Source organism: Botrytis cinerea, chromosome 9 (assembly GCF_000143535.2).
Source record: "Botrytis cinerea B05.10 chromosome 9, complete sequence".
In the NCBI taxonomy this organism is placed as follows: Eukaryota; Fungi; Ascomycota; class Leotiomycetes; order Helotiales; family Sclerotiniaceae; genus Botrytis; species Botrytis cinerea.
The window spans coordinates 2,407,583-2,432,966 of NC_037318.1; the positions used below are offsets into that span (position 1 = coordinate 2,407,583).

Consider the following 25,384-nt stretch of genomic DNA (forward strand, 5'->3'; position numbering starts at 1 on the left):
TCAATGATTGAGCCACATATCGGCATCGGATAAACCAGCGTGCCGTCCAAGCCACAGCAAGGCTGAGAATCTGGATCCACCTCTTTATCGGATCGCATTAACTTCTGGTGCATCACCACCAGCCAGCCAGTGTTCCCACCTTCAAAGGAACCTCCACCCCGCGTCATATATATTATGATATCTTCAGCCTCAACACGACTGTTGGTCTAAATTTTCATTGAATGTGCTAGATATCACATTGGTTTTGATCTGTCTGTTCCTTGGCAGGACTCTCTATAGCTCTTATGTTGAAAACCATTTCTACTCATTAAACCTCACAAGCACCAATCTTCGTCTTATTGGATTTTAGGAAATGTCAGCCAGATTCAAGTGAGCAGAAAGCAGATTCATCACTTACCCCCTTCATTTTAACCCGTTTACGCGTCGCTGCGGTCAATGCCCTTTCGAAAACGCTAGATGATACTTGAAACTACCCCATTTGTTGAATTGAACCAAGCTAACTAATATGATTCCTTTTTCTTAGGCTTCCTAAAGTGTCATTGGGGTCCGGCAGATAGTTCCATTCATCTTTAAGCAAGAACTTAACATATAATATAAAACAATGGCGGCTACAAGATTCAATCAACCCGAACTTCGCAGACCGACGAGTTCTCCGAGGCCGAAAGGACGTGGTATGTTTTAGGCGCATTCTTGGGTTGATGTACATTGGAAATGAGAATGGATATTGATGAAGCTGTACTAGAAAATGCAAAGGATACACTATGTCGAAATGTTCTGATATATGGGCATTGTCGTTATGAGGATCAAGGTTGTGCCTTCAATCATGATCCCAACAAGGGACTTGGAGGAATAATCGATCAGTGAGTTGATTTCAGTTTTTTCGGATTCAAATAAAGGATGTGGCCCTCTTCCATTTCGATCTCGTCAAATATTTGGACTTCCAGATATATTTCCCCTTGGACTTCTATGTTGGTTTCCCCGAAATTGGGAAGGATCGCCATTGGTATTGGAGTTTAATGGAGGTGAATTTCGAGCGAATTGGCACTTTGTTCGCTATCATGGGATCAAGACCCCAAGCCTCACGGCTCGCTGCGCTCGATATGATTCATTGACTCGAATCGGTCTGCCTCCACGGAAGTGACCTCTGTAGAGCTAGCAGAGCGTCATTCCAGCTAAATCTGAGACTCTTTTCAATGGCAACTGTGAAAGATAACATCACGATACTTCATTGAAAAAGTTATGTGTTGCTTTGTGTTGCTTTGATTAATCAGAGTGTTGAAATGATTTTCAATTCCTTGACATCATATACTTTGCAAAGAGTGGCAATCGCTGTTGTTCGGTAATAAAGGGGAATGATCTGGAGCTGTGGTTGTCTCTTGAAATTCGCTTTCGTCGGTTCGAACATTTCGCAAAGCCAGTCTCGGTATTCGTACTTGATGTTGCAATTGGTCAACCTCTTTTCTCCACTTTACAAAAACTGTCTGACTTACGGGGTATTTGGACCATGGTTACTCATTTCTGGCAACTTACCCAGTCTCGTGGTTGGCTCCTGCTATGATAGGAATGGTATGGGGGTACTACTTGCCTGTCGTATCTTCATTGCGACTCTATTCGAATCACACATTATTCTTACAAATACATTCTTTCTACTCTTCATTGCACAACTATCTCCTGTAACACCAGACAGGAACAACAGATTTTATTGAGTTGCAGGTTTTAGCCAATAAACACCTCAAGAAAGCAGTCCTAAGATCACATCATACATCTATGGATTGTACGGATTGTCAAATCTAAGTTGATCAAAAAGAATGGATAATCCATGGCACAAGCCATGGTTGGTCGTAGACAAAAAGGACCATCCAGTTTCCAAAACCCAGGTCGTTAGCCCTGCAAAAACCACTCGCAAAAGAGTATGGAAAGATAGACACACTTCGGGCTCGGCAGAATATTCTCCAACCAGTGTCCAGGAAAAATTTAATCATTCCTCGACTCATCCGCAACAATTGAGTCGTTTGGAAACACCTTATCACGGTCGAGATTTGGGATCGAATGAGAGGCCGGGACAGAAACTTACATTGTTGAATACTAACTTTAACGATGATAGGCCAAAGAAAGCATTAAACGTAGATTCGCCTTCTTTTACACCAGCAACCATATCCTCGTCCAATAAAGGAGCATCTTCAATAACTTCGCAAGCTGCAAATGCGGCTCCATTCACTCCCCGAGGACTTACGAGTGGGACTGCTACACCTAATGCACCACTCGATCCAGAAATACCTCAATTCAATCCAACACAAAGAGACTTCACTCCACAGAACTACGATCTCTCTCAAACTGTAAGCACCACTTCAGTCATCCCTAATCGTCATCTCCATATCCAACTTGGGCATGAAAGTATCTATTGTGTATACTGAATAGCGTACTGACGTAAAATCAAGCTACCCACCAACGGTGCCACACCTGAAGCTACTTATGATCCTTTTTCAATGGGAAGTGTCTCTCAAACGATTCCAACCACTTTTCAGAACCATTATTCGGAAGACCTTGGCATTTTAGCAGGACCAGGTGTGGGAACGGGAGGAGCAGGTGGAACCTACTTTCAAGGACAACCAAACTATAGCGTCCAGCCTTTGAATTACCACTTTTATGCTCCGATTGGTCCACATACGGATAACTTGACACCTTATCAAAAATCTATCCATGATCTTTTCCTATCCGACAGGCTTCGTGAAGAGCTTCAAAGAAAGTCTGAAGCTTATCATCAAGCAATGCCAAGTAAGCACGAGAAACGTTATGATGGTTTCATTACTAACCAAAATAGATGCCCTTCCGACTATTGGTACATCACCGAATTCATACCATTCTCTCGTCGCTTTAGACACAACCCAGAATAGGAGCACCGCTGTTTTTGGTTGCACAAGTTGGGTATACAAAGCGATGGCAGAAAAGAATGGCAAATTTTGCTGCTTGAGACGACTAGAAGGTGAGATAGCTACATTCCTTTCTTTCCGCGAATTAGGACTAACGAATGATAGGTTATACTCTTGCCAATGATAAAGCTATTCGAGCCATCAAGAAATGGAACGAAGTCAATAGTGCGGGTGTAGTATCATTCATTGATGCTTTTACTACGCGACAATTCAAAGATGGCAGTTCATTAATAATTGTCACAAATTATCATCCACTTTCAAAAACTCTTTTAGAGGTTCACTTTTCCACCACAAATACAAGTCGTTATAGAAATCAACTTCCTCGAATATCTGAAGACATTCTTTGGGCATACATTGTACAAATCACAGTTGCAATCAAGGCTGTCCATCAGGCTAATTTTGCTGTACGATGTATGCATTTGAGTAAAGTTATTCTTACAGAAAAAAATCGAATTCGTCTTAATGCATGTCCCATTTTCGACATCCTACATTACGAACAACGTCGCGATATCAAGGAACTTCAATATGAAGATTTACATTTATTCGGCATACTTATGTTATCCTTAGCCACAGTCAATGCATCAATCACACCTCAAACTAACCCTCAAGTTTTGCAAACCAATATCGATAGCCTTAGCCGAATTTATTCTGCAGAACTTGTCGATACAATAATGTGGCTTCTCACAACGCCTTCTTCCCCGGAGACTAAAGATTTGCAAACTTTCATACGAGGAATTTCCGGCCGCATGGCCACTGCCTTCGATAGCTCCCTCCAAGCGAATGACGAATTAACCTCCGACCTCGGTCGCGAGCTCGAGAATGCTCGACTCGTTCGCTTAATGGCTAAACTTGGCAATATCAATGAAAGACCAGAATACGAAAATAACCCTCAATGGAGCGAAACTGGAAATCAATACACGTTGAAACTTTTCAGAGATTATGTGTTTCATTCGGTTGATCCAGAAGGAAGGCCAGTCACGGATATGGCGTGGATTATAAAGTGTTTAAATAAATTAGATGCGGGGAGTGATGAGAAGATTCAATTGACAAGTAGAGATGGGGAAAATTGCTTTATTGTTAGTTTCAAGGAGATTAAGAAACAAGTCAATACTGCTTGGGGAGATTTGCAGAAGCCGGGGAAGAGGTTCTAGTGTGGTTGGTCAAGAGGAGAAAAAGGTGATTTGATGGAGGGTGGATTAGTGAAGCATTGGAAACAAATAGTTGTCTTTACTGACCTCATAAATAAGGCTTATGGGAAGTTGACATTCATTGGAATTTGATGAGGTGTAGGTATAATTGGGAGGAGAGAGATGGGATGATAGCGATATATTCAGTTAGAAAATTACAAGTAGGAGAAACAATCAAGGAAATTCATTTTATGGCATGTGCCTGTCTTGTGAGTCTCGAGATTTGAGGCTCGAGGAAATATGGGAGGGGTATAGAATCAGATGTATAAGAGGCGTTATGATCAAGCGAAAACCCAAGTTGATTATACAAAATCTTGTTCCTCGGGCCAGGAAGGAATGTGTATTGGTTGCACGCATGATAAGTGGTGCACTACACCAAGGGAAGATAAAGTAGGTTTCATGGCGTGCATGTTCTAGTTTAATGCGAGTAAGAATCAGTGAGAAGGAATCAGTGAGAAGCAATACTTACACATCTCTTTATATCTCTAAACGGCAGCGAACAATCTCATTACTTAGCTGTTGATAAGATAGCAACGAGAATCCTCAGGTGAAAGATGATCTAGGGGGTGATTTTATGGGCAGAGGACCTCAGCATCATGCCCTGAATGATCTCGTGATATTATCACCACGTGATCGTTCCCCAATTTTAGGCATCATGTCTACAATGAGTTAGAATGAAAGACTGAGAGTAACAGTAACTCATAATTAATCCTCCGGTTTGGGACAACAACGTCGGATTGATTACATGTGGATATTCATTTTTTCCTAATTGAGAAATTGTGGGATGAAAACGAGTGTTCTGCCTACACTAAGCCGAAAAATGATTAGCTTCAGCTGTTCAATACCAGGCGTACCTAGATCTTACATCGACGGTGTCGAATCCTGAACAATCTTGAAATATTTCCTTCTCTTATTCTCTCAGGCAGAATAGGCAGAATATGCTAGCATCATCTCGACTGAACACATAGTCTGAGCGACGAGATATAAGTTCCGACGACCATCCTCAAGAGAAAATCACACACATTCATTTGGTCCATCATTCGTTCATTCACCATCTATATACACGATCACAGACAACGAGAAGGAGCAAAGCGATCCTCGAACCCTTTGAAAATGCCAGATTATCCAGGTCTTGGCCTTCCCTTGCGTTATGATCGACAGAAACTGTCCAACCAAAGTAGTCACTATCCGATTGCTGCCCATGATGGCTGTTGGGGCGCAATTTCGAAATTAATCTATGTCCGAGAGCTTGCCATGATGAGCATTATGGATGGTCTCACGGATAAGGAAGATTGGCACACGAAAGTCTTCAACGAAGAAATTGTGTCCAAGTGGCGTGCAGAAGCTCTAGCCATTCCAGATGAACAATTCTGGATGATAGCAATTCGTGACAAACAACAAACTCGAAACAACCACGGCAAGATTAGCACGAATCATGATAACATTGACAGACGTTTAGAGGGTATCATGAACGCTAGTACTTTTGACTGTGTAAGTGGCTCTCCGCATGATACCTTCTGCTACTAACCTACTTTGAAAAGTGCATCGAGGAACTTCGAAGTAAAGCCAAGTATTATGAGAGGACCGGTGTCATTCCAACTCTTGATGCCTGCGCATCTGTTGCCAAATCGGATCATTTAGTCTCTGCGGATCTCCATAATTCTTTGTGCGAAGCTTTTGATACGCTCAAGAGTGATCAATCTTCATCGCTTGATTGGCATCCCAACTCAGATGACATGGTTCAAGACCTTGTACACCCTTCAATGTACCCTTTAGTCCACGGTCGTAGTCGAATCATGAAGGATGAAGCCGTTGGAGTCAATGATGCCATCGAGAAATGGGCAGGAAAAGGCGAAATCATCCCATTGGGAGCGGAAATACACAGGGGGACGAGAAATACCACCTGGGGGTACCAAGGATCCGATTCAGGACGTTATCATTATTGGTCAAACAAGTATCAATGGTTGCCTGCAAACATGGCTTTCCAAGAAGATGGAACAGTCAAATTTACCAGCTACATTAACAACATTCATCCAACCAGATACCCCGAGATTTATCGCACAATTGAAAAGTTGGTCGAGACCACTCTCCCTTTATGGGATCAATGTCTTGCTCTTAATATCGACTACAATACAAAGCATGGTGCAGGAAGACTGCACCCTCGGTTCCCATACCCTGAAGACCCAGAGTATGTGTTTCCCCCAATTCTTTTGGGATGAGGATTTTGATTCTGACTTGATTCCAGCGATGAAAATACGGAGCATTGGAATCCTTCGGGTCCTGAGCCAGTATTTGGCCAAAAGAAATCGAGTCTCAAGACTAGTGATAAGGATGAGATAGATATCGAGGGTACTGACAATGAAATGGAAGAGGAAGAGGAAGAGGAAGATGCTGAAGAAGAATGGAAGGAGATACGCAAACCCGTTATTCCAGAGCCTTTTTTCCAGGATATCGATTATTCAATCAAGCTCCGCCTTGCACATCAATTTCACGAGTCCGGTCTTCAAATCATTATTAAGATGGCATCCATTGAGCTTACTCCGGAAAAGCCTGAATTTCCGGCGGGTAGTTGGCATGTGAGTGAAACACTTTTATCCAAAATAAATCTTGCGCTAATGTGATGTAAGATCGAGGGACAAATGAATGAGCACATTGCCGGTACTGCGCTCTACTACCTTGATAGTGAGAATATTACTTCGAGCGACCTCTCATTCCGTATGCAGACAAGGGAAGATATAAACAATGATCTCGAAACTGGACAGGATTCCTATTCTTGGCTAGAGCAGGTTTTTGGAACAAATCTGGGACAAGGAAATTCCCCGTGTCTTCAAAATTATGGCAGCGTTGAAACACGTCAGGGAAGACTACTTGCTTTCCCAAACGTCTTGTAAGTTAATAACCTCGTTTTTTTTTGAATGCTGGGTGCTGACGCATAGAGAAGTCAACATAAAGTTTCGTCTTTTCGCTTAGAAGATCCTACCAAACCAGGCCATCGACGGTTCATTGCCTTATGGCTCGTAGACCCAACCTTGCGTGTCATTTCTACCGCCAACGTTCCACCGCAGCAACTTGACTGGTGGGCTGACTCTGTATTTGGAAACACTCCCGAGGCTCGTAGAGCAGCTATGTCGAAACTTCCTGCAGAGTTAGTAATGCTTTTGAAAGAGAGTGGCTTAAACACAGATACTTCGACCAAAGACATGAAATTCTCCCCGGAGCTGATGGAAATGGTGCGAGAATACTTTAATGACAATGATAATCCATTGCTTATGGGAATTGAAGAGGCCAAGGAGCATAGACTCAAGCTGATGGAGGAACGTGGCGCATTTGTGACAACAACTGGAGAGGCATGGCATAATACAGGTTATAATTTCTGCGAACATTGAGTTGATTGCCGATTTCCCAATATGAGGTTTGAGGGAAATCATTTTGCTTTAGTTGACAAACGGTTTCCATAGTGTCAAGAAGCAGTTTATAATGAAATGTATGGATGGGGTTGGAACAAAACATTTAGCTCTTTGATTGAGTTAAAATTCCCTCGGTCAGTTTTGAATGTTTAGCGGGTTGTCGAAATCGTTCCAGCTTCTTAATGGCATGAGTTTCCAGTTTCAAAAGTACCTATTCACTTCCAAAAAATGAAAAAATTTACATGCACAAAGCAATGTAGTGTCAGGGTCAGGGTCTGGATATGTGATGCTCGATGCGGGGATCCCCTTTCGTGTTCAATTGCGATTGGCAAGTGAAAATTGGATAAGAGTCCCATGATGTAGTAGGACTATCCCTTCTCTTTTATGAATATTATATTCGAGTTTTCCAACGGCCCTACAGTTTTCAAAGAGTTCCTAAAAAGATAAAGTCTGAGTTTGGCATTTTATTGCACAAGTAGTTGTGAGATTGTGATGAAGTAAGTCAAGATACCCTACCGTGTGAGACGCATGCAGGTTTCAAGAACAACCTGATGAGATTATTTCCTTGGCAATATCCAGTACTACATATGCGTGACAGATTGGAAATGACGGCGAGCTTTAACTTTGATACGTGTTACTATTCTGTGTAGCAGATAGTGGGGTAGTACGATGGAATTGGATCTTCGCTCTGGAAGGTTGGGAGACAAGTAAAATATCGCTTAACACTTTTCGAAAAGAGAGTATGGTAATATCTACACCCCGAGGAGAATATGATCTGTATTTCTCATACGCGAATCGTTTGCGCTTGTCTGCTTCTCTATGTCATGCACATAGATCTGAAAGTGTGTATTTTTCTGGAAGGAAAAAAAAAAAAAAAAAAGCTCGTGTAATTGTTTCCGGATCTCCGAGTTTTGATCTCGCGTCTCGGATATTTTGTCTCGCTCTTTGTTTAGCAGCAGATGGAAATTGGGAGGCATGATGTGATTCTGAACTTGCGTTCTAGAGATTTCGAAAGCGTCTGAAGTTGCTGGTTGATGATGCTTCATCTGCGGTCTGCGGAAGTTTTTCAGAAGTAGGTGGATCGGGTTTGAGTTTGAGTTTTTTTTTTGTTGAGCCCGTGATAGGATGGATGATGGTGGAGTGTTGATGGTGGTTTATATACGATTATGAGTGAGGTTTTTGTTTTTTGCCATCTTGATGATGTTTGTATGCGTTGTGAAGAATGAGTTGATTATTAGGTTGGTTATATATCTTGTGATAAGATTGAGATTGAAAAGTGGATGAGGGAAGTAACGCTACAGGTGGTTTTATTTCCATAATTAGAATGATTTTCGACTGGGCATAGATCTTGTAGAACTGAGCTCAAAAGTTCCAAAAAATGGTTGAGAATAATAATACTGTTCTCATTTTCATGCTCGAGTAGTATAAATTCAACACCCCTCCCCTCCTCTCTTTTCTCCTTCTTAGGCATTGTTTTGGAAGCCCCTAAGCAGGTGATCATGGGTAGACTCCAAAAATCAACCTTGATGCTTTGGTGAGGGATACACGAGGATGTATTTTTTACAAATAATGAGATGATGAGTTCTTCAGGGAACGTCGATTGAAGAATTTTGGATTTGATGGCGGGAACTATGTGGTGACAGTGCGAAGATCTTTGCTCGGTTGTGAATGGATATGGAAACGGCAGTGAAATAAATGTATACATAACAGCAAGAATTCCATAAGCTCTTGAATCCGGACGCCGCAATATGGTAATTTTGAAGGATGAATCAATCCGGATTTGGCTTTACTATAGCAATCAGACTATTTAAAACCCATCAGTTGATGGATGAGGATTGAAACGATGGAAGCGAGATCAAATTTAGGATTTCGCTAAGAGTGATAGGAAAAGTCTAACTATAAATATGACTTACCCCAAGTATTCGGTTTGATTAGATAAGACGTTCACTACTTTAATGCTCGGCATATAAAAGATCACTGTGCTTTTCTTCTTTCCCTTTCCCTCTATTGTTTTAAATTACCTATGCTATCGCTATTCACGTGCTGGAGACGTTCTGAGGAAGTAAAAAAGTTTCAGAGCAGTTGAGGGGAAATAATTTCATTGATATAAGCTCCGATTCCTAAGTATTATTCGAGAGTAATTGTGGAGTCGTGTTTGTCTATGAAAATTTTTTCATCGATTTCTCTTGTCTTGTGTCTTGTGACATATATAATCCGCAACCCCTATTAATCTTATCAAAAGTTCATGGTTTTTGATTCACTGCCACGCTCATGAAAGAAAGCTATGAGGCTGGGTGGAATCGCAACCGAGAGATGAAAGTTAGAAGAGAGCTAAGAATAGAGAAGCGTATAAATTTACCGCTTAGTGCAGTAGTGTACTAACAATGTGTTCTAGATCTGATTTACGAAAAAAGCATTTTTAGTAAGCCTGAAACTATCTTATTTCAAACATCTGGGATGTCACTTCCCCACACTCTAAAGCCTTTCCAATCTCTCCGTTCATAAGACCATGCGAGTAACATTGGCCAACCACTGTCCAATAATCACCATGTAGTCTCAAGATATGAGGCACAGGTGACCCAGAGAGAACGCACAATACATCACCCTTCTCTACCTGTTGGTGGCCCAGCCCAATATGTCCTTTGGAAGTGATAAAGAGTCGTCGGCCTCTGATAGCTTCTTCAAGATTCTTGTCAAACATTCTGCTTTCACGAAGCATAGACATTCTCTTGAGTTCTGTTGGTGTTGGCTTACACATGTCTTCATTGTATTCGGGGACGTGATCGTCGTAAAACCTTTCAAGGGTATCTGATTCGGATAGAATCTTATTCATTAGTAAGGTCCGACAATACGCTTCCGTCAAAGTACCACCGGCCACGTAAGATTCTTGGTGCTTCATTGATCCTCTAGCCTGACGCAGATTCAAGATAGAAGTCTCCCAATCATCTGTGTCTAAGGTTCCCTCACTCCAACCACCTAAAGTTGTATCGCTGATCGGTCCCCAATTAGGTGCCCATGATGAATTGGCGCTGCGAATCCTCTTTTTCCAGGAATCCCACACACCCATAATTGTACCAGAATTTTCAGATTGAGATGCTACTAGGTGGTCGCATCGAAACCTCCGTAGCATAGTATCTTCCCACTGACCTAAAATTTCGAAATGCGAGTGCGTGTTTGCGTCCATGACTTGACCGCATGTATCGATATCGCCTACTATGACACCCCTGGCGCTCAGCACACGATCATTGTCATGGAATCTCAAATTTGAGGTTAGATCCGTTGCCGCTTTGTAGCAATACTTATCGTTATCGTATATTGTAAGTGGTCTAACTCCAAAAGAATGCTCTGCTATGAGATCCAGATCTGTGGCCCAGGACGGTGCGTCATTGCTGGAGGTACTCTCATCTCCACTGAACACGCCAAGATAATTAAAATTGCCGCTACTGAGTATATTCTTCGCAGCTTGGGTATAGACCTGAGTTCTCGATAATGTGTAGTCTGGTATGATATCGCAGCTATTTGCAAGTCCAAGAAGCCCATAGATTCTATCACGAGGGTCTGTGACTGCGATGTGAGGGCCAATTATCTCCAGAACTTCGCTGAGTAGAAGTGACTTGTTTTCAGCAACGTTGGCTCTCGAATGAACGAGTCCTTTGATACCATATGAATATTCGTCCAACCAGTGTTCTTCGCCACTTGTCACAGAATAACGTGTTCCACAAGACGAAGCATACCGAATGGCAAAAATCAAATCATCAAATGAGATTGAGTGTGAGCCACAATGAACAGTAGGGTTCTTCGCTAGAGCAACTTCTTGGATAATCCATAGTCTGCACCAGTAAGGATTTCTCAAAGGTTTCCAAAACTCGCATTGCAATGCGTCTCGCCACTTATCTTTGTTCTCCGAGTCTAGATGAGGCCACTCTGTTTCACCACGCCGGGCAATCTGGCACCAATCAGCAAGTAACTTCAAGGAAGCAAAATGGTTCGAAGTGCTAGAAACAGTACTCTCAGTTTCTGCATGAGCATGCTGATCATCCCGTATTTCTCTGGCTGCAAGCTCGGGTGGACCGAGCCATATCATCACATATTTTGCCTCCTTATAGATACGACGCATTTGTTGGACCTGCATACCCCGCTCGGGGATATCTTCTTGGTTAATGCAGACTGCGTCGACCCATAGAACGCGAGTGATTTCGGGATCCCGAAAATACCTCAATGCGCTTTCTAAATTCGTCGTCGCCATAAATACATGACCATCGACGTTAATCGGAGCACGAGCTGATGGATCTCCCCAAGTGTAGGAAAGTGCATCGTATGTAGGGTTATCATCAAGGAGACACGGAGATAAAGTGCAGTGAATAGGTTCGTCGAAGGCACCAGGCTTTATTTCGAGAACTCTGATCTCGCCATCTTTTATTGGATCATATAGATCTCTTGCGGGCGGCATTTTATTATAAACTATCTGAAAGTAAGCATTCTGTAAAGAAACATCACTGAAGAGACCTTAGATATGTGTTATTGGCACTTTGACTGACTCAGTTGAAGAACCTTTGAAATATAAACTGGGCCAATACTGCAACGTCAAATATTCGTGCTGAAATTTGGGGATTTAAATATAGACTAGATATAAGAGGGATCTTCAAGTTCATAAGTTATATAAGAGCAGTCGTACCTTGGGAATTCTTATATGTTCGAATGAGAGCCGCATCTACGTAAGTCTGACATGTACCCGCCCCACTTTACTCATGCACATGCACCTACGCCACAAACCAATACACGAACATTTTTTCGAAAAAAATCCAACTTTTCATTTCAATCATTATGGCCATAAAAAGAATGGCATTCTCATTCAATCTTCGATTCAATGGGAAGTTGATTAGAATTATTTCGAATTAGTATATCGATTCTATTAATTAAGGTCTATGTTATAACATGGAGCTTTTTTTAATCTGAAGTTATATTGATTGAATGAAAAGCAATCGAATAACTATTAAGTTAAATGAATCTAGCAAAAAGGTCATTAGATCAAAAATTCACACTTTGGAAACATGTTATCAAATCGAGTGTAGTGCACAAGAACCTTCCTATTTCATATAAAAAGGCCCCCAAAGTGTGATTTCTTAACCAATTATTGGATCTAGGTGCTGCATACACATGCAATCCAGAACACAGCCCATCTCACCCCTTCCGAACTGTAACCTTCTACGAACGACATCAGCACTTCGCCACATTTTGGTAAAGAGGACGCAGAGGATTCGCAAACATATTTGTTTTTGATATATATAATGAAAACGCAGTAGCTGATAAAAGGACTATTAAAACATACTCATGTATATTGTGTATCGGGGAAAAGCATTTGGAGAAGTAGTTCTCAAAGGAAGTTCCTGACAAAGAACGTGTACTCCATATTTCTACAAACTCCCATATCACTAGATATATGACTTTTGTTTGTTAAAACTTGCATCTCAAACTTGCATCTCAACCTTGTAATCACCTTGACTACCGTTGGTAGTATGACCAAATGACTTGGAAAACCCCTGAAAAGCCACTAGCGCTCTAAGTCCTAACACCCTGCTTAATCTGATACATAGGCTGGCATTTGCAGAGTCTAAGTATTTGAAGTTTTTTGATACCTAAGGAAGCTAGAGGGAGTAACTAATGCAGAGGAAAAGCTCTCCCCTTAGCCCAATCTTTGTTTAAATGAGAGCATATCAGCTCATAAAGACCCAAGATGAATTATCACGCACCATGAAGTATAAAATTATAAATCAACGCACGGCAAAACTAAGACTTAAAGGCTGCATTTCTGAAAGAGTACGAATGATCGGTATTTCGAGTCGATTTTGATCCACGAAATGCCTCATTATCGATCTCACTGACTAGACCGCCGCGAGTACTCTCACTAATTCCTCTCACTAATTGCTCTCTATCTTTCCCCCTTACAGCTCTCTCCTCCTCTACCCATTCACGCAAGTAAAACCTCCCTCAACCTCGGTCTCTCCTCCTGCCACCCCTCAACACTCACCCACCCTACCGCAACCCTCATCGCCACCCCCTCCTCCTCATCCCACACAATCCACATAACACACTTCATCCTCCTATCCTCCATCTCCTCCACCATCTTCATAAACTCTTTCGAGAAAGTACCTCGCGCACTATGCGTATTCATCCACATCAGATTCTGCACCGACGAGCTCCCAAAATCGATTTCAAACAGGGAGATAAGTTCGATTTGTATAATTGTACTGGTGGAATTTGAGGAATCTTGAGACTCGAGAAAAGTATTCAAAGTGGTGTAATCGATTTTTAATTCTCCGATCATTTCATTGTTCGTAAGAGAAGAGATGGTGAAGAATCTCAAGTCTTTGTGTCTCGCGAGCAGCGGTCGTGAGATTTCATTCGTATCGATTTGACAAGTAATCGAATATGTTTGAAACAACAAAATACTCGGACCAATAAAGTTACTGGACATTATCTTCCGAGTTCTGGATTCCAGTTCTCCCTCTACATCAAGTGTAGCCCTAAATGCTGTTTTCGGAAATCTTGATCCTGGTGTAGGCGAATAAGAATGTGTATACCATGAACTCATACTTTGATGTGATTGTGATGGAGAGGTATGCACTTTAATAGTTGGAACGACTTGCTTATATCTCTTCTCTTTTGCTTTTGTTGCGTCACCATCTGTCATTGGAATCGATGGTTCATAAGCTTCATAAATAGCCCACCTCACCTCCCCCTTTACCCCACACTTCTCCGGACCTGCCAGGAATGGATACTCGATCTGTCCCTTCCAGCCCGCCCACGACCATGTCGGAAATTGAAGAGTCGTAGCACTCGAGTTTTGAGACCCTCTACGCGTAAGATTTCCTTCCGGTTGCCAAGCCAGGCCAAATTCAAAACAAATAGCCGGTATTCCACATACCGAGCCCCCTAAACCTTTCAAAAGAAGGCCTGTGTAGAGCCCTCGGCAGGCATTCAAACAGTCGCTCTCTTGGGTGAACTGTCTCGTAGACATCTTCGACACCATTGCCGTGTAATTTTCGAATGGATCCAATTTATTTCGAAAGTCAAAGTCCGTTTTGAGACTTTCGTCGTAAAATTTGTTTTCAACCTCACCCGCATCTCCATTCTCGTCGACATCCCAAGTCAAGAGAGGAAAATCTTCACTCCAGCTCCCTTCTTCGCATGAGTAATAAGTTCTTTCCGTCATAAAATAAAGAATTCGTTTTGAAAATACTAATTCCTGGAATGTCCAGCCCCGGGTAAACCATGTTGAAAACTCTATCACTTCACGAAGATCCATCGAATCAACCGTAAACCTGATTTCATTGATTAAATGTGATTCTGCATCTGCGAAAATTGAATCGATATCCAGTAGTCCAGAATTCGCGCCATCGCCTGTAGCTGCTACGATTGTCATTTCCGCTTGTGCGTAGATCGTATGCATTCGATCAATTTCATGCATTTTGTTTTCTAGATCATCTTGCACTATACAGAGGGCGTCGACCCACAAGTACCTTATTTCAAAGCGTCGAGTAACTTCCATTGCATCTAAAATTGTTTGCGGTATTCTTTGGGTTTTGAGAGAACCTGGTGTGGAGAACTCTTTCTCATTTGTCTTCTCGAGAAGAAGAAATGGTGGACGTCCCCATACATAACTCAGGATGAAATACTTTGGAGCCTCATCAATCCCCATTTTCACAATCTTCATATCCACGATATCGATTAATCTACTTGGCCCAAACCCCGAACTAAGGGCCCCGGTCATTTGTGTTTCTCGGCATTTCTCATGATTTTGCAAGCAAGAATTGAAACAGTCTGAGAACAGACCCAGATCTCTTTTAGTACTTATTTTACCACTCGGCAAAGGAATCCAGAGTTTTTTCACACTGGTAAATACAGCTTTGTGATCAGCAGCAAGCATTGGAATTTGGGTAGGCTCGTCATTAATCTCATCCACTGTATTCTCGGGCCACCAGATCGATAAAGTTCCATCACTTATAATGGTACTGAGAGAAAGCTGAAGTGATTCCGAGAACGGATCAATGATCCAATCTACCTCGTTCTCAAGTTCAGTAATCTTCTCTGCATAAGCCAGCCGAAGGAGCCCAGTCAAAGTCATCCCATGAAGATCCACCCCCTTCGATCTTGCATTCATGTAAATCTCTCTTCGCTTTATCCGCAAAAATTGTCTCGTAAGTAAACAACAAAGGGAACAATTTTTAGGGGCAAATACTTCTTTCAGACTGCCTAGATGTAGATTATCAGAAGAATCTCGGGCGCTCACACCGAAGTCAAACTCTTGAGCTTCATCATTACCATAACACACGTCTTTCAATCGCTCGCCTACTGCTACACAATAACTGCAGAGCGCACCACCATCACCACCATCACTGCCAGGAGAGTTTGCAAAGTATTTTTCAAGAGGTCGTTCCGAAATCGCGTTTTCGAAATGTCGCAAGGCAAGCTTATAGATCTCAATACTTGGATTTTGGCTGCCGTTGGGAATGGAAAGTGTTAATTCCATCGCACTTTGACCCCCTCTCTGAGCTGTAGACTTGGGGGAGTAAGGACAGGCTATATGATGAAGATACAAGTTCGAGCGATTGAAGCATAGCGAGCTATAGATATCTGAGATCTAGTGGCAATAACGGAAAGCGAGAAAGCAATTCAAAAATAACTTCGAGGTTATTCTTTGGAACAAGCTTCTCAGCTGACATGATTTGCACACTTGCATCACCACAGGAATTTTACCCAATAGATAGCCGCCAATGGCTACTACATCCGATGCTTACATAAATCTCGGCGTTTTAAAAATATGCAGAAGAATCAATTTCAACGAAAAGAATACTAATCGATGAATGGTTAAAGCGGTTTACGATTGAAAGGAATTATTGTTACCTTGGACTTTCAAGCGTGGCAATAGAAATGTAGAATGAAAAAATAACTGGCGAAACTTGTAAATGAATTCCCTCAATTTCTATATGCTATGTTATGTTTTCTATCCATCATCTATCTGTACTCAAGTATTATGCACCGTTTTAACTCCTATATGACAATCGCTCGTCAAATGCAATAACCCTAGATTCTTTGTTATGTCTGAGTTTAAAATGTATAGATATCGTAACTCATAATGTTTGGACCTCGCTCGCTTCCATAATGAATTGCCCGTTGACATTGATTGTTAGAAGCAGCCCCTTCTCCCCATGATCGCCTTCGTTGGGCTCAAATTGTACACTCATCATTGAGCTCTTCTGACACCCCACACACCTCTTCTAACATTCCAAGACTTTGATCCTCTCTGCCAACCCCTCGGGTAACTCCTCTTTCTTCATAATTCCCAACCCAACTACATCTCCCCAAAAGAAAAGTGCTCTACTTTGCGCATACCCCAGATAGTCAAACTCATCTTCTTCCTCCTCGACTTGTTCTTCTATCTTGATTTCCCTCTCATCTTCCGTTTTCATCTTCATATCCTCGGGATTTGCATGTTCAAGAATCCCATCTTGAGGCCCGTCAATTTCATCTGGCGTCACGACAAACGCTGGCGCATCGTCCAACTCGGGAACTTTAGCTTGTACAATTCCCCAAGCAACCCATTGTGCACTATTTGCCAATCTCCAAATCCGGATTTCTTGAAGAATCTCTTCGACTTGCTTTTCCGTTTCTTGCTCTCTTCTTGCCTCTTCTTCTGCATATAGATTTACACTACTAGTCGGAGTATCCTTCTCGCCACCTGGCGTTCGACTATCCAACATGAATTCTTTGATACTACCTGGTGGTGCATCTTTGCCTTCCAATTTTGGAGTCGAGTTAGCGTGAGGATTGAAATGAGGACGATGATTGAGGTATGCTCTGACGAATCTCTTTTGTTCTTCGACTGTTGGATAATTTCTAGTGTCACAAGTCCAAGTCATTGGAGCAGGCGCGTGGTAATTGTAACACCATTCTGTGAAATGATTGGCAAATTCTAGGCCAGGGGTATTTGCACTTGCGTACTCGAAATCGATGACCACCAGCTGTTTGTGGTGATTCATTGGAAGGAGAAGAGGGGAGGGTGCTGATCCGTTAACAGGTGGCTCGGGTACTAAGCGTAGAATATTGCCATATTGTGTCTGAAGAACGAGATTAGTTCGGAACCGCAAAGATTAATGTGGCAAACATACATCGTTATGAGCAAATACCAATCTACGACTTAACCCCTCTTTTCCACCATAACTCTCCTCTAACCATTGCCTGTATTTTTCAACAGCAGTTCTGAAAACAGGCCATTCAACACCACAAACTAATCCTCTATCTCTCCAACTTTCGCCTCTAACGCTTTTACTAGAATCTCCTTCCAAAATTTGTTTGTCAAGATACGTGGTAATCTTCTCACATCTATCAACCCATTTATCCCAATTCTTGAACACAAATGGACCATCATCTCTTTCTTCTTGAAGTAATTCAACACCATCGTGCAGCTCTCTCATACGTTTCGCGATTTTCCTACTAGTTTCAGGAATTCTGAGATCTTGAGCTGTAAGAGTCTGAGCATTGAAAAATTCTTCAAATCGACCATTTCTGAAAGTTCCCAACATTCTGGGTCCAATCTTCTTTCTAGCTAATCTTCTCAAAATACTCAACTCCGCTTCTCTATCAATTAAATGCTCCACCTGAGGACCATAAATTCGAAGCAATAACTTTGGAGGGGATTTTTGACTCTTGGTTGAAAGATTCGTACTACTCGCAGATGGTGGTAAATCTGCAGGCGGAGTAACAACATAAACGGCGTTTGTAAGAGCACCACTTAATCGTTCCACTTCAATCTCATGACCTCGATCTAATGGGACTCTTCTCCATCCTTTCAATCTGAGTGTATGTGCCAATCTCACAATTTCATTCTTGAACTGAATCCACGCTTTTCTTTCCTTTTCGGCTCGTTTCGCATTGCTTAATGTGGTTGTTTCCATGGAAGATCCAGCGCCACCACTGTATGCAAGCGTTTTTGAGTTATCAAGAATCACATCACAAGATGGAACCACAATATCTCCTTCGTGATATTCGGTATCGGATGATGGAGAAGCTTTCAGCGAAGGACGAACAAGGGATCGTTTTCTCGATTGTCGCTTGGGGGAATTGAGGTGCGGAAGTTGATTGTGACCGAGATCTAACATGTTATCTTCCAAAATTCTCTGCAACTTTTCTAAAGAAAGAGCGCTTGAAGTGGAACTATCAGACATTGTTCTTGGTTTTGAAGCTATTCCTCTGTGAGACAAATTCTCAGCCTGCGCCTCGTTCTCCTTGGTGTCCTTTTTATTTGCTTTTCGGGAATTTCTCTTCGCCTTTTCCGAGTGCAGCCACTCTGCAACTTGAGAAAGAAGTTTATCGCGGTGATGATGATGCTTTGATTCATCATTGGCTTTTGAGGATTCCGGGGAAGGATCATCGCGACTTGGTTCTTCTAAGCTAGTCTGACTTCGGAGAGACAGTTTGGAGGAACTGGCAGAAGGCATGTTTGGTCGGCCTGTCATTCTTTTTGCAACGCCGGCGCTGAAATGTTTTATTCTTGAAGATTCGTCTGTAGGAGGAAGTTCGAATTCTTGTATGTCTTCTGGTTCTGGCTCCGCAATTGAGACGACTGAGAAGTTAATAGATAAGAGGTTAGCGAAACGCCAGGGTCAACGAAAGTATTGAATAATTATGAGAAATAATTGCAATTGCTAACCTTTGGTTGGTCCACTCTTGGGGCTATGGAGGTCATCGGTATCTGCCCTCAATGCTGGCCTGCGAGGCACCGTCGGAGTATTGACATCTGGTGGTGAATTCATCTTGGTGAATGGTGATGCTGACACGAAAATCGCAAAATCAATAAATTCGCGATTGCTGTGAGAAGGCTGTGAGGGAGGATTTCTTGTAAGTTCAGCGCTTTGAATCACTTGTCGATCAATATCCCCATCTCCAAACGCTCTCGCTCCCTCATTTGTATTGTTTTATCCCACAATTCGGCACTACCCCACCTTCGAGGAGCTGAATGTCGCTTTTAGCTATGTGGATGTGGGTGGGTGTTGTGGATATGGATGAGGATGTGGATTGTGGAAGGTTCTTGATTATTTCTTATTTTTCTTCTTCTTCTCCTTTCGACACTGGAATCGATGTACGTTTATTATGGAAAGCGGTGGGATGTGCGCGTTATGATAGCATCAGGACTAACAAATGATAGGAAGTTTACCTCTTGTACGGAGGACACTGTGTAGTAAATCAAGAGAGAGGTCAACAATGGAAACGATCAAACATCACTCAAAACAGGAATATCCAGGTATATTCATCTTCAAGGGTCCTATCCCTGCCACCACACCACACAGGATTGTTCAGCCAATCAAATGTCAAGCGCAACAAGATAAGTTGGGTGTGCACGTGCCTGTGCACGTGCGTGCGATCTCTCTATCATGCGTCATTCTTACATGCATTTCTTACGTGCATTTGCATCGATATCCATCCATCCATCCATCCATCCATCCATCCCCCTTCGTATCATCGTTGAAGATACATCATGTTCAACGGATACCTATGAAGCATTCAAAGCTTCATTCTTGAAAAGGTCTGTCTCCTAGCTCTTTCCAACCCAGTCTTCGATAAAATCGTTAAATGCGAAGATGGTTAAACGCCAACCGTGACACCAAATGGTATACATACTGTTCGAAGGTACGAGAATCCCACAGGCGCAAGATTCGCTCTTATTATCGTCTCGCTATGCTCGGTTGTCTTCTTGTCATCATTGGGTATGATATGTACAACCAGGTAGTGAATGTCACGGGGATTATTGAAGTTGTTGATCCAAACTCCTTGATATATTACGATGGAATCTTTTCTGGGTTCTAGATCACACACTAGGTACGTCAACATTTCTATATCTGCAGGCCATTGTATCAAAATCTATACCCAGTGAGATGATTTTCATGGCACCGGGGTCTCTGAATGGTATGGATGTGCCTTTCTCCTCGCTCTGTCCAGTTTTTAGTCGGCCTGGGGAGCAGTGTACGAATATTTTCGACTGAAATAGATATACCTAGCATCGATCGTTGTTTTTGAGCACGGCATTTAATTTTCTGTATGCTCTCCTCTTTGTACACTTATGACATCCAGGTCCTTAGCGACAAAATTCAACAAGTGGGCGTCAAATGAGCGTTTAGGTGTTGCTCGAGGCAATACCACATTTATCGTTGACCGTCCACTAGCTTAGTGGTTCCTGAGAAAAGAGCTACATATGCTGAACTTGCTGGTGCTGCGTGAGGTGTTGCTAGTGTGATTAGGCCCTCGGAAGGAGGTCAATCCACGTCACATGTATCGTGGCGATGATGTATGTTGGATATTACTGAATTTCAAAAGGCCCAAAGACAACTTATCTTTCTGGGCTTTCGTGTAAATCTTCCTGTTGTTGGTGGAGGCTCGGCGGTCATAATCGCCCTTTTCTTTATTTCGCCCGATGCAGCAAACCTAGTGAACGCAGTATTTAGCGAAAAGATTCTCAACATAGATATGGCCGGAATCATCGCGATCATGTGTTCCGCCATATGCTATCTACATACTTGCTCTTCAGAAAGCCCGAATCACTACCCCTAGAAGTCAGTCATAGCAATCGGACTTCTTATCGACTCAATTCTTCTCTTCATGATCTTTATGATTGTACAGATCTGGTTTGGGGAACGTGTGATGTTAGTCAATTGTTTGTTGAAGGAGAGGACGATTTATGAGGGCACGGTTTTCATGTTCTTCCTGGATTCGATGTCGTGGATTATTGCATACTGCTTTCCTGTATAGCTCCAGACTACCGACGCCGTCTCGGTTTGGCGATCAGGAATCCGAACTCTGCCGATCGTTATCGGTATGATAACTTGCACGATCATATCCGGTGAAGCTGTCGGTACTATTGGCCAACGTGTTCTCTTCATAATTCTTAGTGGTGCTCTGGGTTTTATCGCCATCGCTCCCCTTCATATCCAAGGCATCGGTACTCACAGCACCAAGTAGATTTAATGTCAATCTCTTGCGGATCTAGGCTATGGCTTCGGTATTCAAGTGCGCAAAATTGCAGTGCAGGCTTTGATAGTTCCATAGGACATAGCATCCGCAATAGTAATGATTCATTGAGCAAAGACCCTTGGAGGACCTCTCACCATATCTGCCACTAAAGTTTACGTTTGCTAACACTCCGATCAAAAATCTGGCGGTCTATGCTGCAACTGTATCGCCTATGAAGTTTGTCTCGGCTGGTGCCACGGAATCGAGGGATATCTTCACTGTTGATCAGTTACCAGGCATTTTCAAATATTAAATGGACAGTTTGAAGAAGGCCTACATCATTGCAATTCCAGTGGTAGGTATGATGTTCCTTGTGGCCTGGTAATGAATTCCACAACTCGAATGAAATTAACACTGCTAAGGCTACAAAAGAGAAAATCGGAAAGTGAGAATCCGCACGACAAACTTGGGGAGAGAAATGGCCGGAATCACTGGTAGGATTGTGCTGCTTTGAAATGCATATCGACAACATTTTTTGTTCAAGTTCATTAACGGAACCCTGTACTTTGAACATCGGGCAGGGTAGTACTTCGTTGAAGCTTCGGCATCTCGTTATCCCGAAGTTGATCCATATTTGTGCATTTTAGCAACAAAGATCAGTATCTTTTACTCCAACAAGCTAAACAGTGTTTGGGTCTTAACCGCTGCGTATTTTGTTTGCTCGTATTTTTCGGTGTGATACTCGATTGAAAAGCCCTCGCATGCTGGGCTTCATTTTCCAAGCATCTGCCGAGAACTAAAGACTGATGGCCAAAGTTCTTATCATTTTCTTGGGACTCTCAAACAAAATTGAGATAGTCACGTTATAGTCATCTACAAGGCATTCATCGGAACAAAATCCTCATTGAGCAAAGTTGCCAAGATCACACGGAAAAATACTTCTACACACATGGTACGAGGGTACCACCACATGCTCGTGTAATCCACTTCACACATGCATAAGCAGAGAATAAATTAAATACTGAAGAATTTCTTGATTCTAAGATCCTTCTGTGTTGATGCGGGGAACCTTGTTCTCGCATTTGGCCTCGGTTGATGACCGATCTGGTAAATGTTGCTTGGCGATTTTGTATTACACGACCTGATTAAGGTCTAAGAATATGAAATTCATTTTGGGCCTCAGACATGTGAAATACAACGTAGGGCTCGTATATGTTCGTACTCATGCTCTGTCCGCATTTTGACGGATGGGCTTGGAGCTTTTAGAACGGTATGCTAATTTAGTCTCACCCCGCATCTCCACACCTCCATACCTTTTAATCATTTTAGTTACTGTAATGGGAATATACCCGGTCGTACACGCACATAGGTACCAGGGGTTCAAGTTCACAACAGGAAATGATCTCTCACACGACCCCAGGACCCGACTAATCCAAGACCAGTATTAAACTTTCCTATCCACTCTAGAGCAGTTTATTCCTTTGGCGCCGGCAAATTGAAAAGCTTCTGTGCCATCAACATCAAGTAAGGCACCATTCTGATGTCCAGTCGGCGGGGTTTGCGAGATGTCGAGCTATGAGAGATTAAAAGTGATTAGAAAAAGGTCAGGTGGATGATTCTGTTGTCACTGACCGAGGAAGCACATGTTGACGAGATAGAATTTCACAATATTTCCTTCTGAAAATGGGATACAATGGCACACTGATGTTTGTTATAATACGGAGAAAGAACGAAGTGATGGCTTTCCAATTTCGGTAGTCTCCACTCATTTTCCTACTTCCTTTCCGAAAGAGCCACATTCCAATTCATCAATAATCATGAAGCTCTCGCTGGTACCGATTTTTGCTCTTCTGTCAACCGCATTTGCTCTTCCAGTCGAAAATGCCGAGCGAGATGTACCGATTGAAGAAAGAGCTGCAGCCCCAACAGTGACAATTGCATCACCGGCAGCTACTATCATCGGAGGTGCTGGTGCAACTGTTGAAACCTTTGCTGGTGTTCCATTCGCCAAACCTCCCGTTGGTGCACTTCGACTTAAACCACCTCAACCCATCACCTCTGCGTTGGGGACAATTAAAGCAACAGCCCAAGCAGCTTCTTGTCCTCAGTTTTTCTTCAGCACTACGATTAATGATGCAATTCCTACATCAGCACTAGGTCTTCTCCTTAACACACCAGTTTTCCAACAGGTTCTCAACGCTGGAGAAGATTGTTTGTATCTGAATATTCAAAGACCAGTTGGCACAACTGCTTCATCTAAATTGCCAGTTTTATTTTGGATTTTTGGAGGAGGATTCGAATTGGGAGGAACAGCGATGTATGATGGATCTTCATGGGTAGCGGAAAGTATTGCAGAGGGGAAACCGATCATTTTTGTCCAAGTGGCTTATAGGGTTGGTGGATTTGGATTTTTACCTGGAGCGGAAATTTTGGCGGATGGTAGTGCGAATTTGGGATTGCTGGATCAGAGATTGGGATTGCAATGGTACGTTGTCCTGTTTAAGAGTTTTAATTTTTTACTAACAAAGTCTGTAAAGGGTCGCTGATAATATCGCTGCCTTCGGTGGTGATCCATCCAAGGTAACTATCTGGGGAGAGTCGGCCGGTGCAATTTCAGTCTTCGACCAAATGGCTTTATATGGAGGCGACAACACATATAAAGGCAAATCGTTATTCCGTGGAGCCATTATGAATTCCGGAAGTATAGTCCCAGCAGATCCAGTCGATTGTCCAAAGGGACAAATTATCTACGATAACGTCGTAGCCTCAGCAGGATGTTCGGCCGCAGCCAACACTCTAACTTGCTTACGAGGCGTACCATATTCTACTCTTCTAAATGCGACAAACTCTGTTCCTGGTCTCCTTAGTTATTCGTCTATCGCACTATCTTATCTTCCACGTCCAGATGGTACCGCTCTTACCAAATCCCCTGATCTCCTGCTCGCATCAGGAAACTGGGCAAAGGTCCCCTTTATAATTGGCGACCAAGAAGATGAAGGAACAATCTTTGCTCTTTTCCAAAGCAACATTTCCACAACCGCTCAACTCACAACCTATTTCTCCGATTTCTTTTTCCACAACGCACCTACCTCCGTTCTCACCGGGCTTCTTAACACATACCCCAATGACTTGATCTCTGGCTCCCCTTTCCGAACTCTCTTGTTGAACAATTGGTATCCCCAATTCAAACGTCTAGCCGCCATCCTCGGTGATCTCACATTCACCCTCACCCGTCGTGTATTCCTCAAAACCGCACTGAAAGTCGCACCAACTGTTCCCTCCTGGTCTTACCTCTCATCCTATGATTACGGAACCCCTGTTCTCGGCACCTTCCATGGCTCGGATATTCTACAGGTCTTCAACGGTATCAAACCAAACTATGCGGCTAGTGCTAGTAAAGCATATTATTTGAGTTTTGTGAATACTTTGGACCCAAACAATGGGACAAGTAGTGCATATGCAAACTGGCCCCAATACAGCAATGGAGCGCAGTTGTTGAATTTGTATGCGAGCTTTGGGGGTTTTATAAGTGATAATTTCAGGAGTACGAGCTACGATTATATAGTGGCTAATTTGCCCAGCTTTTATATTTGAGCGTGAAATTGGTTGATGAAGAATAATTATTACCAGGTAGCAAAGAAATTTTGGCTGGGATGAGGGGTGGGATATGAGTTATGAGTTATGAGGTAGAAAGCGGAATTTTATCTCATTTAATGATATAGAACTATTTGCTTCAAAATTCAAAGACAATTTCTCAAATTCATAAACAAATATTATAGCAAGTGATCATTTCATCACAAGATTACTAACTTGATATTCATTAGGGCGTGCTCCAAGGAGATATTAATGAAGATTA

General features: G+C 42.5%; 6 protein-coding genes across 8 annotated transcripts; 3 read left to right on the top strand and 3 right to left on the bottom strand.

The window, feature by feature from the left end:
* Positions 1 to 121: 121 nt before the first annotated feature.
* Positions 122 to 4,568, top strand: Bcpan3. Of its 2 annotated transcripts, XM_024695326.1 has the most exons (7): positions 122 to 369; positions 524 to 671; positions 743 to 860; positions 2,105 to 2,336; positions 2,439 to 2,775; positions 2,822 to 2,983; positions 3,036 to 4,568. In XM_024695326.1, exons 2-7 carry the CDS (start codon positions 602 to 604, stop codon positions 4,079 to 4,081), a joined length of 1,965 nt encoding a protein of 654 aa, XP_024551120.1. In that variant the 5' UTR covers positions 122 to 369; positions 524 to 601; the 3' UTR covers positions 4,082 to 4,568. The 2 variants fall into 2 exon arrangements, with proteins under 2 accessions (XP_024551120.1, XP_001553231.1); XM_001553181.2 differs by lacking the exons at positions 122 to 369; positions 524 to 671; positions 743 to 860 and having other exon boundaries at positions 1,674 to 2,336.
* Positions 4,569 to 4,801: 233 nt separating this feature from the next.
* On the top strand, positions 4,802 to 8,121 carry BCIN_09g06840 (hypothetical protein). Its single transcript, XM_001553180.2, has 5 exons — positions 4,802 to 5,608; positions 5,659 to 6,305; positions 6,363 to 6,693; positions 6,745 to 7,004; positions 7,059 to 8,121. The coding sequence occupies exons 1-5, from the start codon at positions 5,231 to 5,233 to the stop codon at positions 7,501 to 7,503; spliced, it is 2,061 nt and encodes a 686-aa protein (XP_001553230.2). The 5' UTR covers positions 4,802 to 5,230; the 3' UTR covers positions 7,504 to 8,121.
* A 1,559-nt stretch (positions 8,122 to 9,680) lies between these two features.
* BCIN_09g06850 (hypothetical protein) lies at positions 9,681 to 12,416 on the bottom strand. Of its 2 annotated transcripts, none has more exons than XM_024695328.1 (2): positions 12,200 to 12,416; positions 9,681 to 11,985 (listed from the first exon to the last, which is right to left on the bottom strand). In XM_024695328.1, the coding sequence occupies exon 2, from the start codon at positions 11,972 to 11,974 to the stop codon at positions 9,959 to 9,961; it is 2,016 nt and encodes a 671-aa protein (XP_024551122.1). In that variant the 5' UTR covers positions 11,975 to 11,985; positions 12,200 to 12,416; the 3' UTR covers positions 9,681 to 9,958. The 2 variants fall into 2 exon arrangements, with proteins under 2 accessions (XP_024551122.1, XP_024551121.1); XM_024695327.1 differs by having other exon boundaries at positions 12,063 to 12,416.
* A 496-nt stretch (positions 12,417 to 12,912) lies between these two features.
* BCIN_09g06860 (hypothetical protein) lies at positions 12,913 to 16,265 on the bottom strand. The gene has a single exon (XM_024695329.1). The coding sequence runs from the start codon at positions 16,052 to 16,054 to the stop codon at positions 13,493 to 13,495; it is 2,562 nt and encodes an 853-aa protein (XP_024551123.1). The 5' UTR covers positions 16,055 to 16,265; the 3' UTR covers positions 12,913 to 13,492.
* Positions 16,266 to 16,475: 210 nt separating this feature from the next.
* On the bottom strand, positions 16,476 to 19,781 carry BCIN_09g06870 (hypothetical protein). The gene is made up of 3 exons (XM_024695330.1): positions 19,235 to 19,781; positions 17,694 to 19,147; positions 16,476 to 17,642 (listed from the first exon to the last, which is right to left on the bottom strand). The coding sequence occupies exons 1-3, from the start codon at positions 19,335 to 19,337 to the stop codon at positions 16,803 to 16,805; spliced, it is 2,397 nt and encodes a 798-aa protein (XP_024551124.1). The 5' UTR covers positions 19,338 to 19,781; the 3' UTR covers positions 16,476 to 16,802.
* Positions 19,782 to 23,090: 3,309 nt separating this feature from the next.
* On the top strand, positions 23,091 to 25,255 carry Bclip1. The gene is made up of 2 exons (XM_001553174.2): positions 23,091 to 24,013; positions 24,066 to 25,255. Exons 1-2 carry the CDS (start codon positions 23,346 to 23,348, stop codon positions 25,120 to 25,122), a joined length of 1,725 nt encoding a protein of 574 aa, XP_001553224.2. The 5' UTR covers positions 23,091 to 23,345; the 3' UTR covers positions 25,123 to 25,255.
* The last annotated feature ends 129 nt before the right edge of the window (positions 25,256 to 25,384 follow it).

Coding starts and splice junctions, on each gene's coding strand:
- Bcpan3 (XM_001553181.2), top strand. CDS start 1,809: ATGGATAATCCATGGCACAAGCCATGGTTGGTCGTAGACAAAAAGGAC. Junction 2,776..2,821: donor TTATCATCAAGCAATGCCAA/GTAAGCACGAGA, acceptor TAACCAAAATAG/ATGCCCTTCCGACTATTGGT. Junction 2,984..3,035: donor CTGCTTGAGACGACTAGAAG/GTGAGATAGCTA, acceptor AACGAATGATAG/GTTATACTCTTGCCAATGAT.
- BCIN_09g06850 (XM_024695328.1), bottom strand. CDS start 11,974: ATGCCGCCCGCAAGAGATCTATATGATCCAATAAAAGATGGCGAGATC.
- BCIN_09g06840 (XM_001553180.2), top strand. CDS start 5,231: ATGCCAGATTATCCAGGTCTTGGCCTTCCCTTGCGTTATGATCGACAG. Junction 5,609..5,658: donor ACGCTAGTACTTTTGACTGT/GTAAGTGGCTCT, acceptor TACTTTGAAAAG/TGCATCGAGGAACTTCGAAG. Junction 7,005..7,058: donor CTTGCTTTCCCAAACGTCTT/GTAAGTTAATAA, acceptor CGCATAGAGAAG/TCAACATAAAGTTTCGTCTT.
- BCIN_09g06860 (XM_024695329.1), bottom strand. CDS start 16,054: ATGGAATTAACACTTTCCATTCCCAACGGCAGCCAAAATCCAAGTATT.
- Bclip1 (XM_001553174.2), top strand. CDS start 23,346: ATGAAGCTCTCGCTGGTACCGATTTTTGCTCTTCTGTCAACCGCATTT. Junction 24,014..24,065: donor CAGAGATTGGGATTGCAATG/GTACGTTGTCCT, acceptor AAGTCTGTAAAG/GGTCGCTGATAATATCGCTG.
- BCIN_09g06870 (XM_024695330.1), bottom strand. CDS start 19,337: ATGAATTCACCACCAGATGTCAATACTCCGACGGTGCCTCGCAGGCCA. Junction 19,148..19,234: donor CAAGAGTGGACCAACCAAAG/GTTAGCAATTGC, acceptor TTAACTTCTCAG/TCGTCTCAATTGCGGAGCCA. Junction 17,643..17,693: donor TGGTATTTGCTCATAACGAT/GTATGTTTGCCA, acceptor CTCGTTCTTCAG/ACACAATATGGCAATATTCT.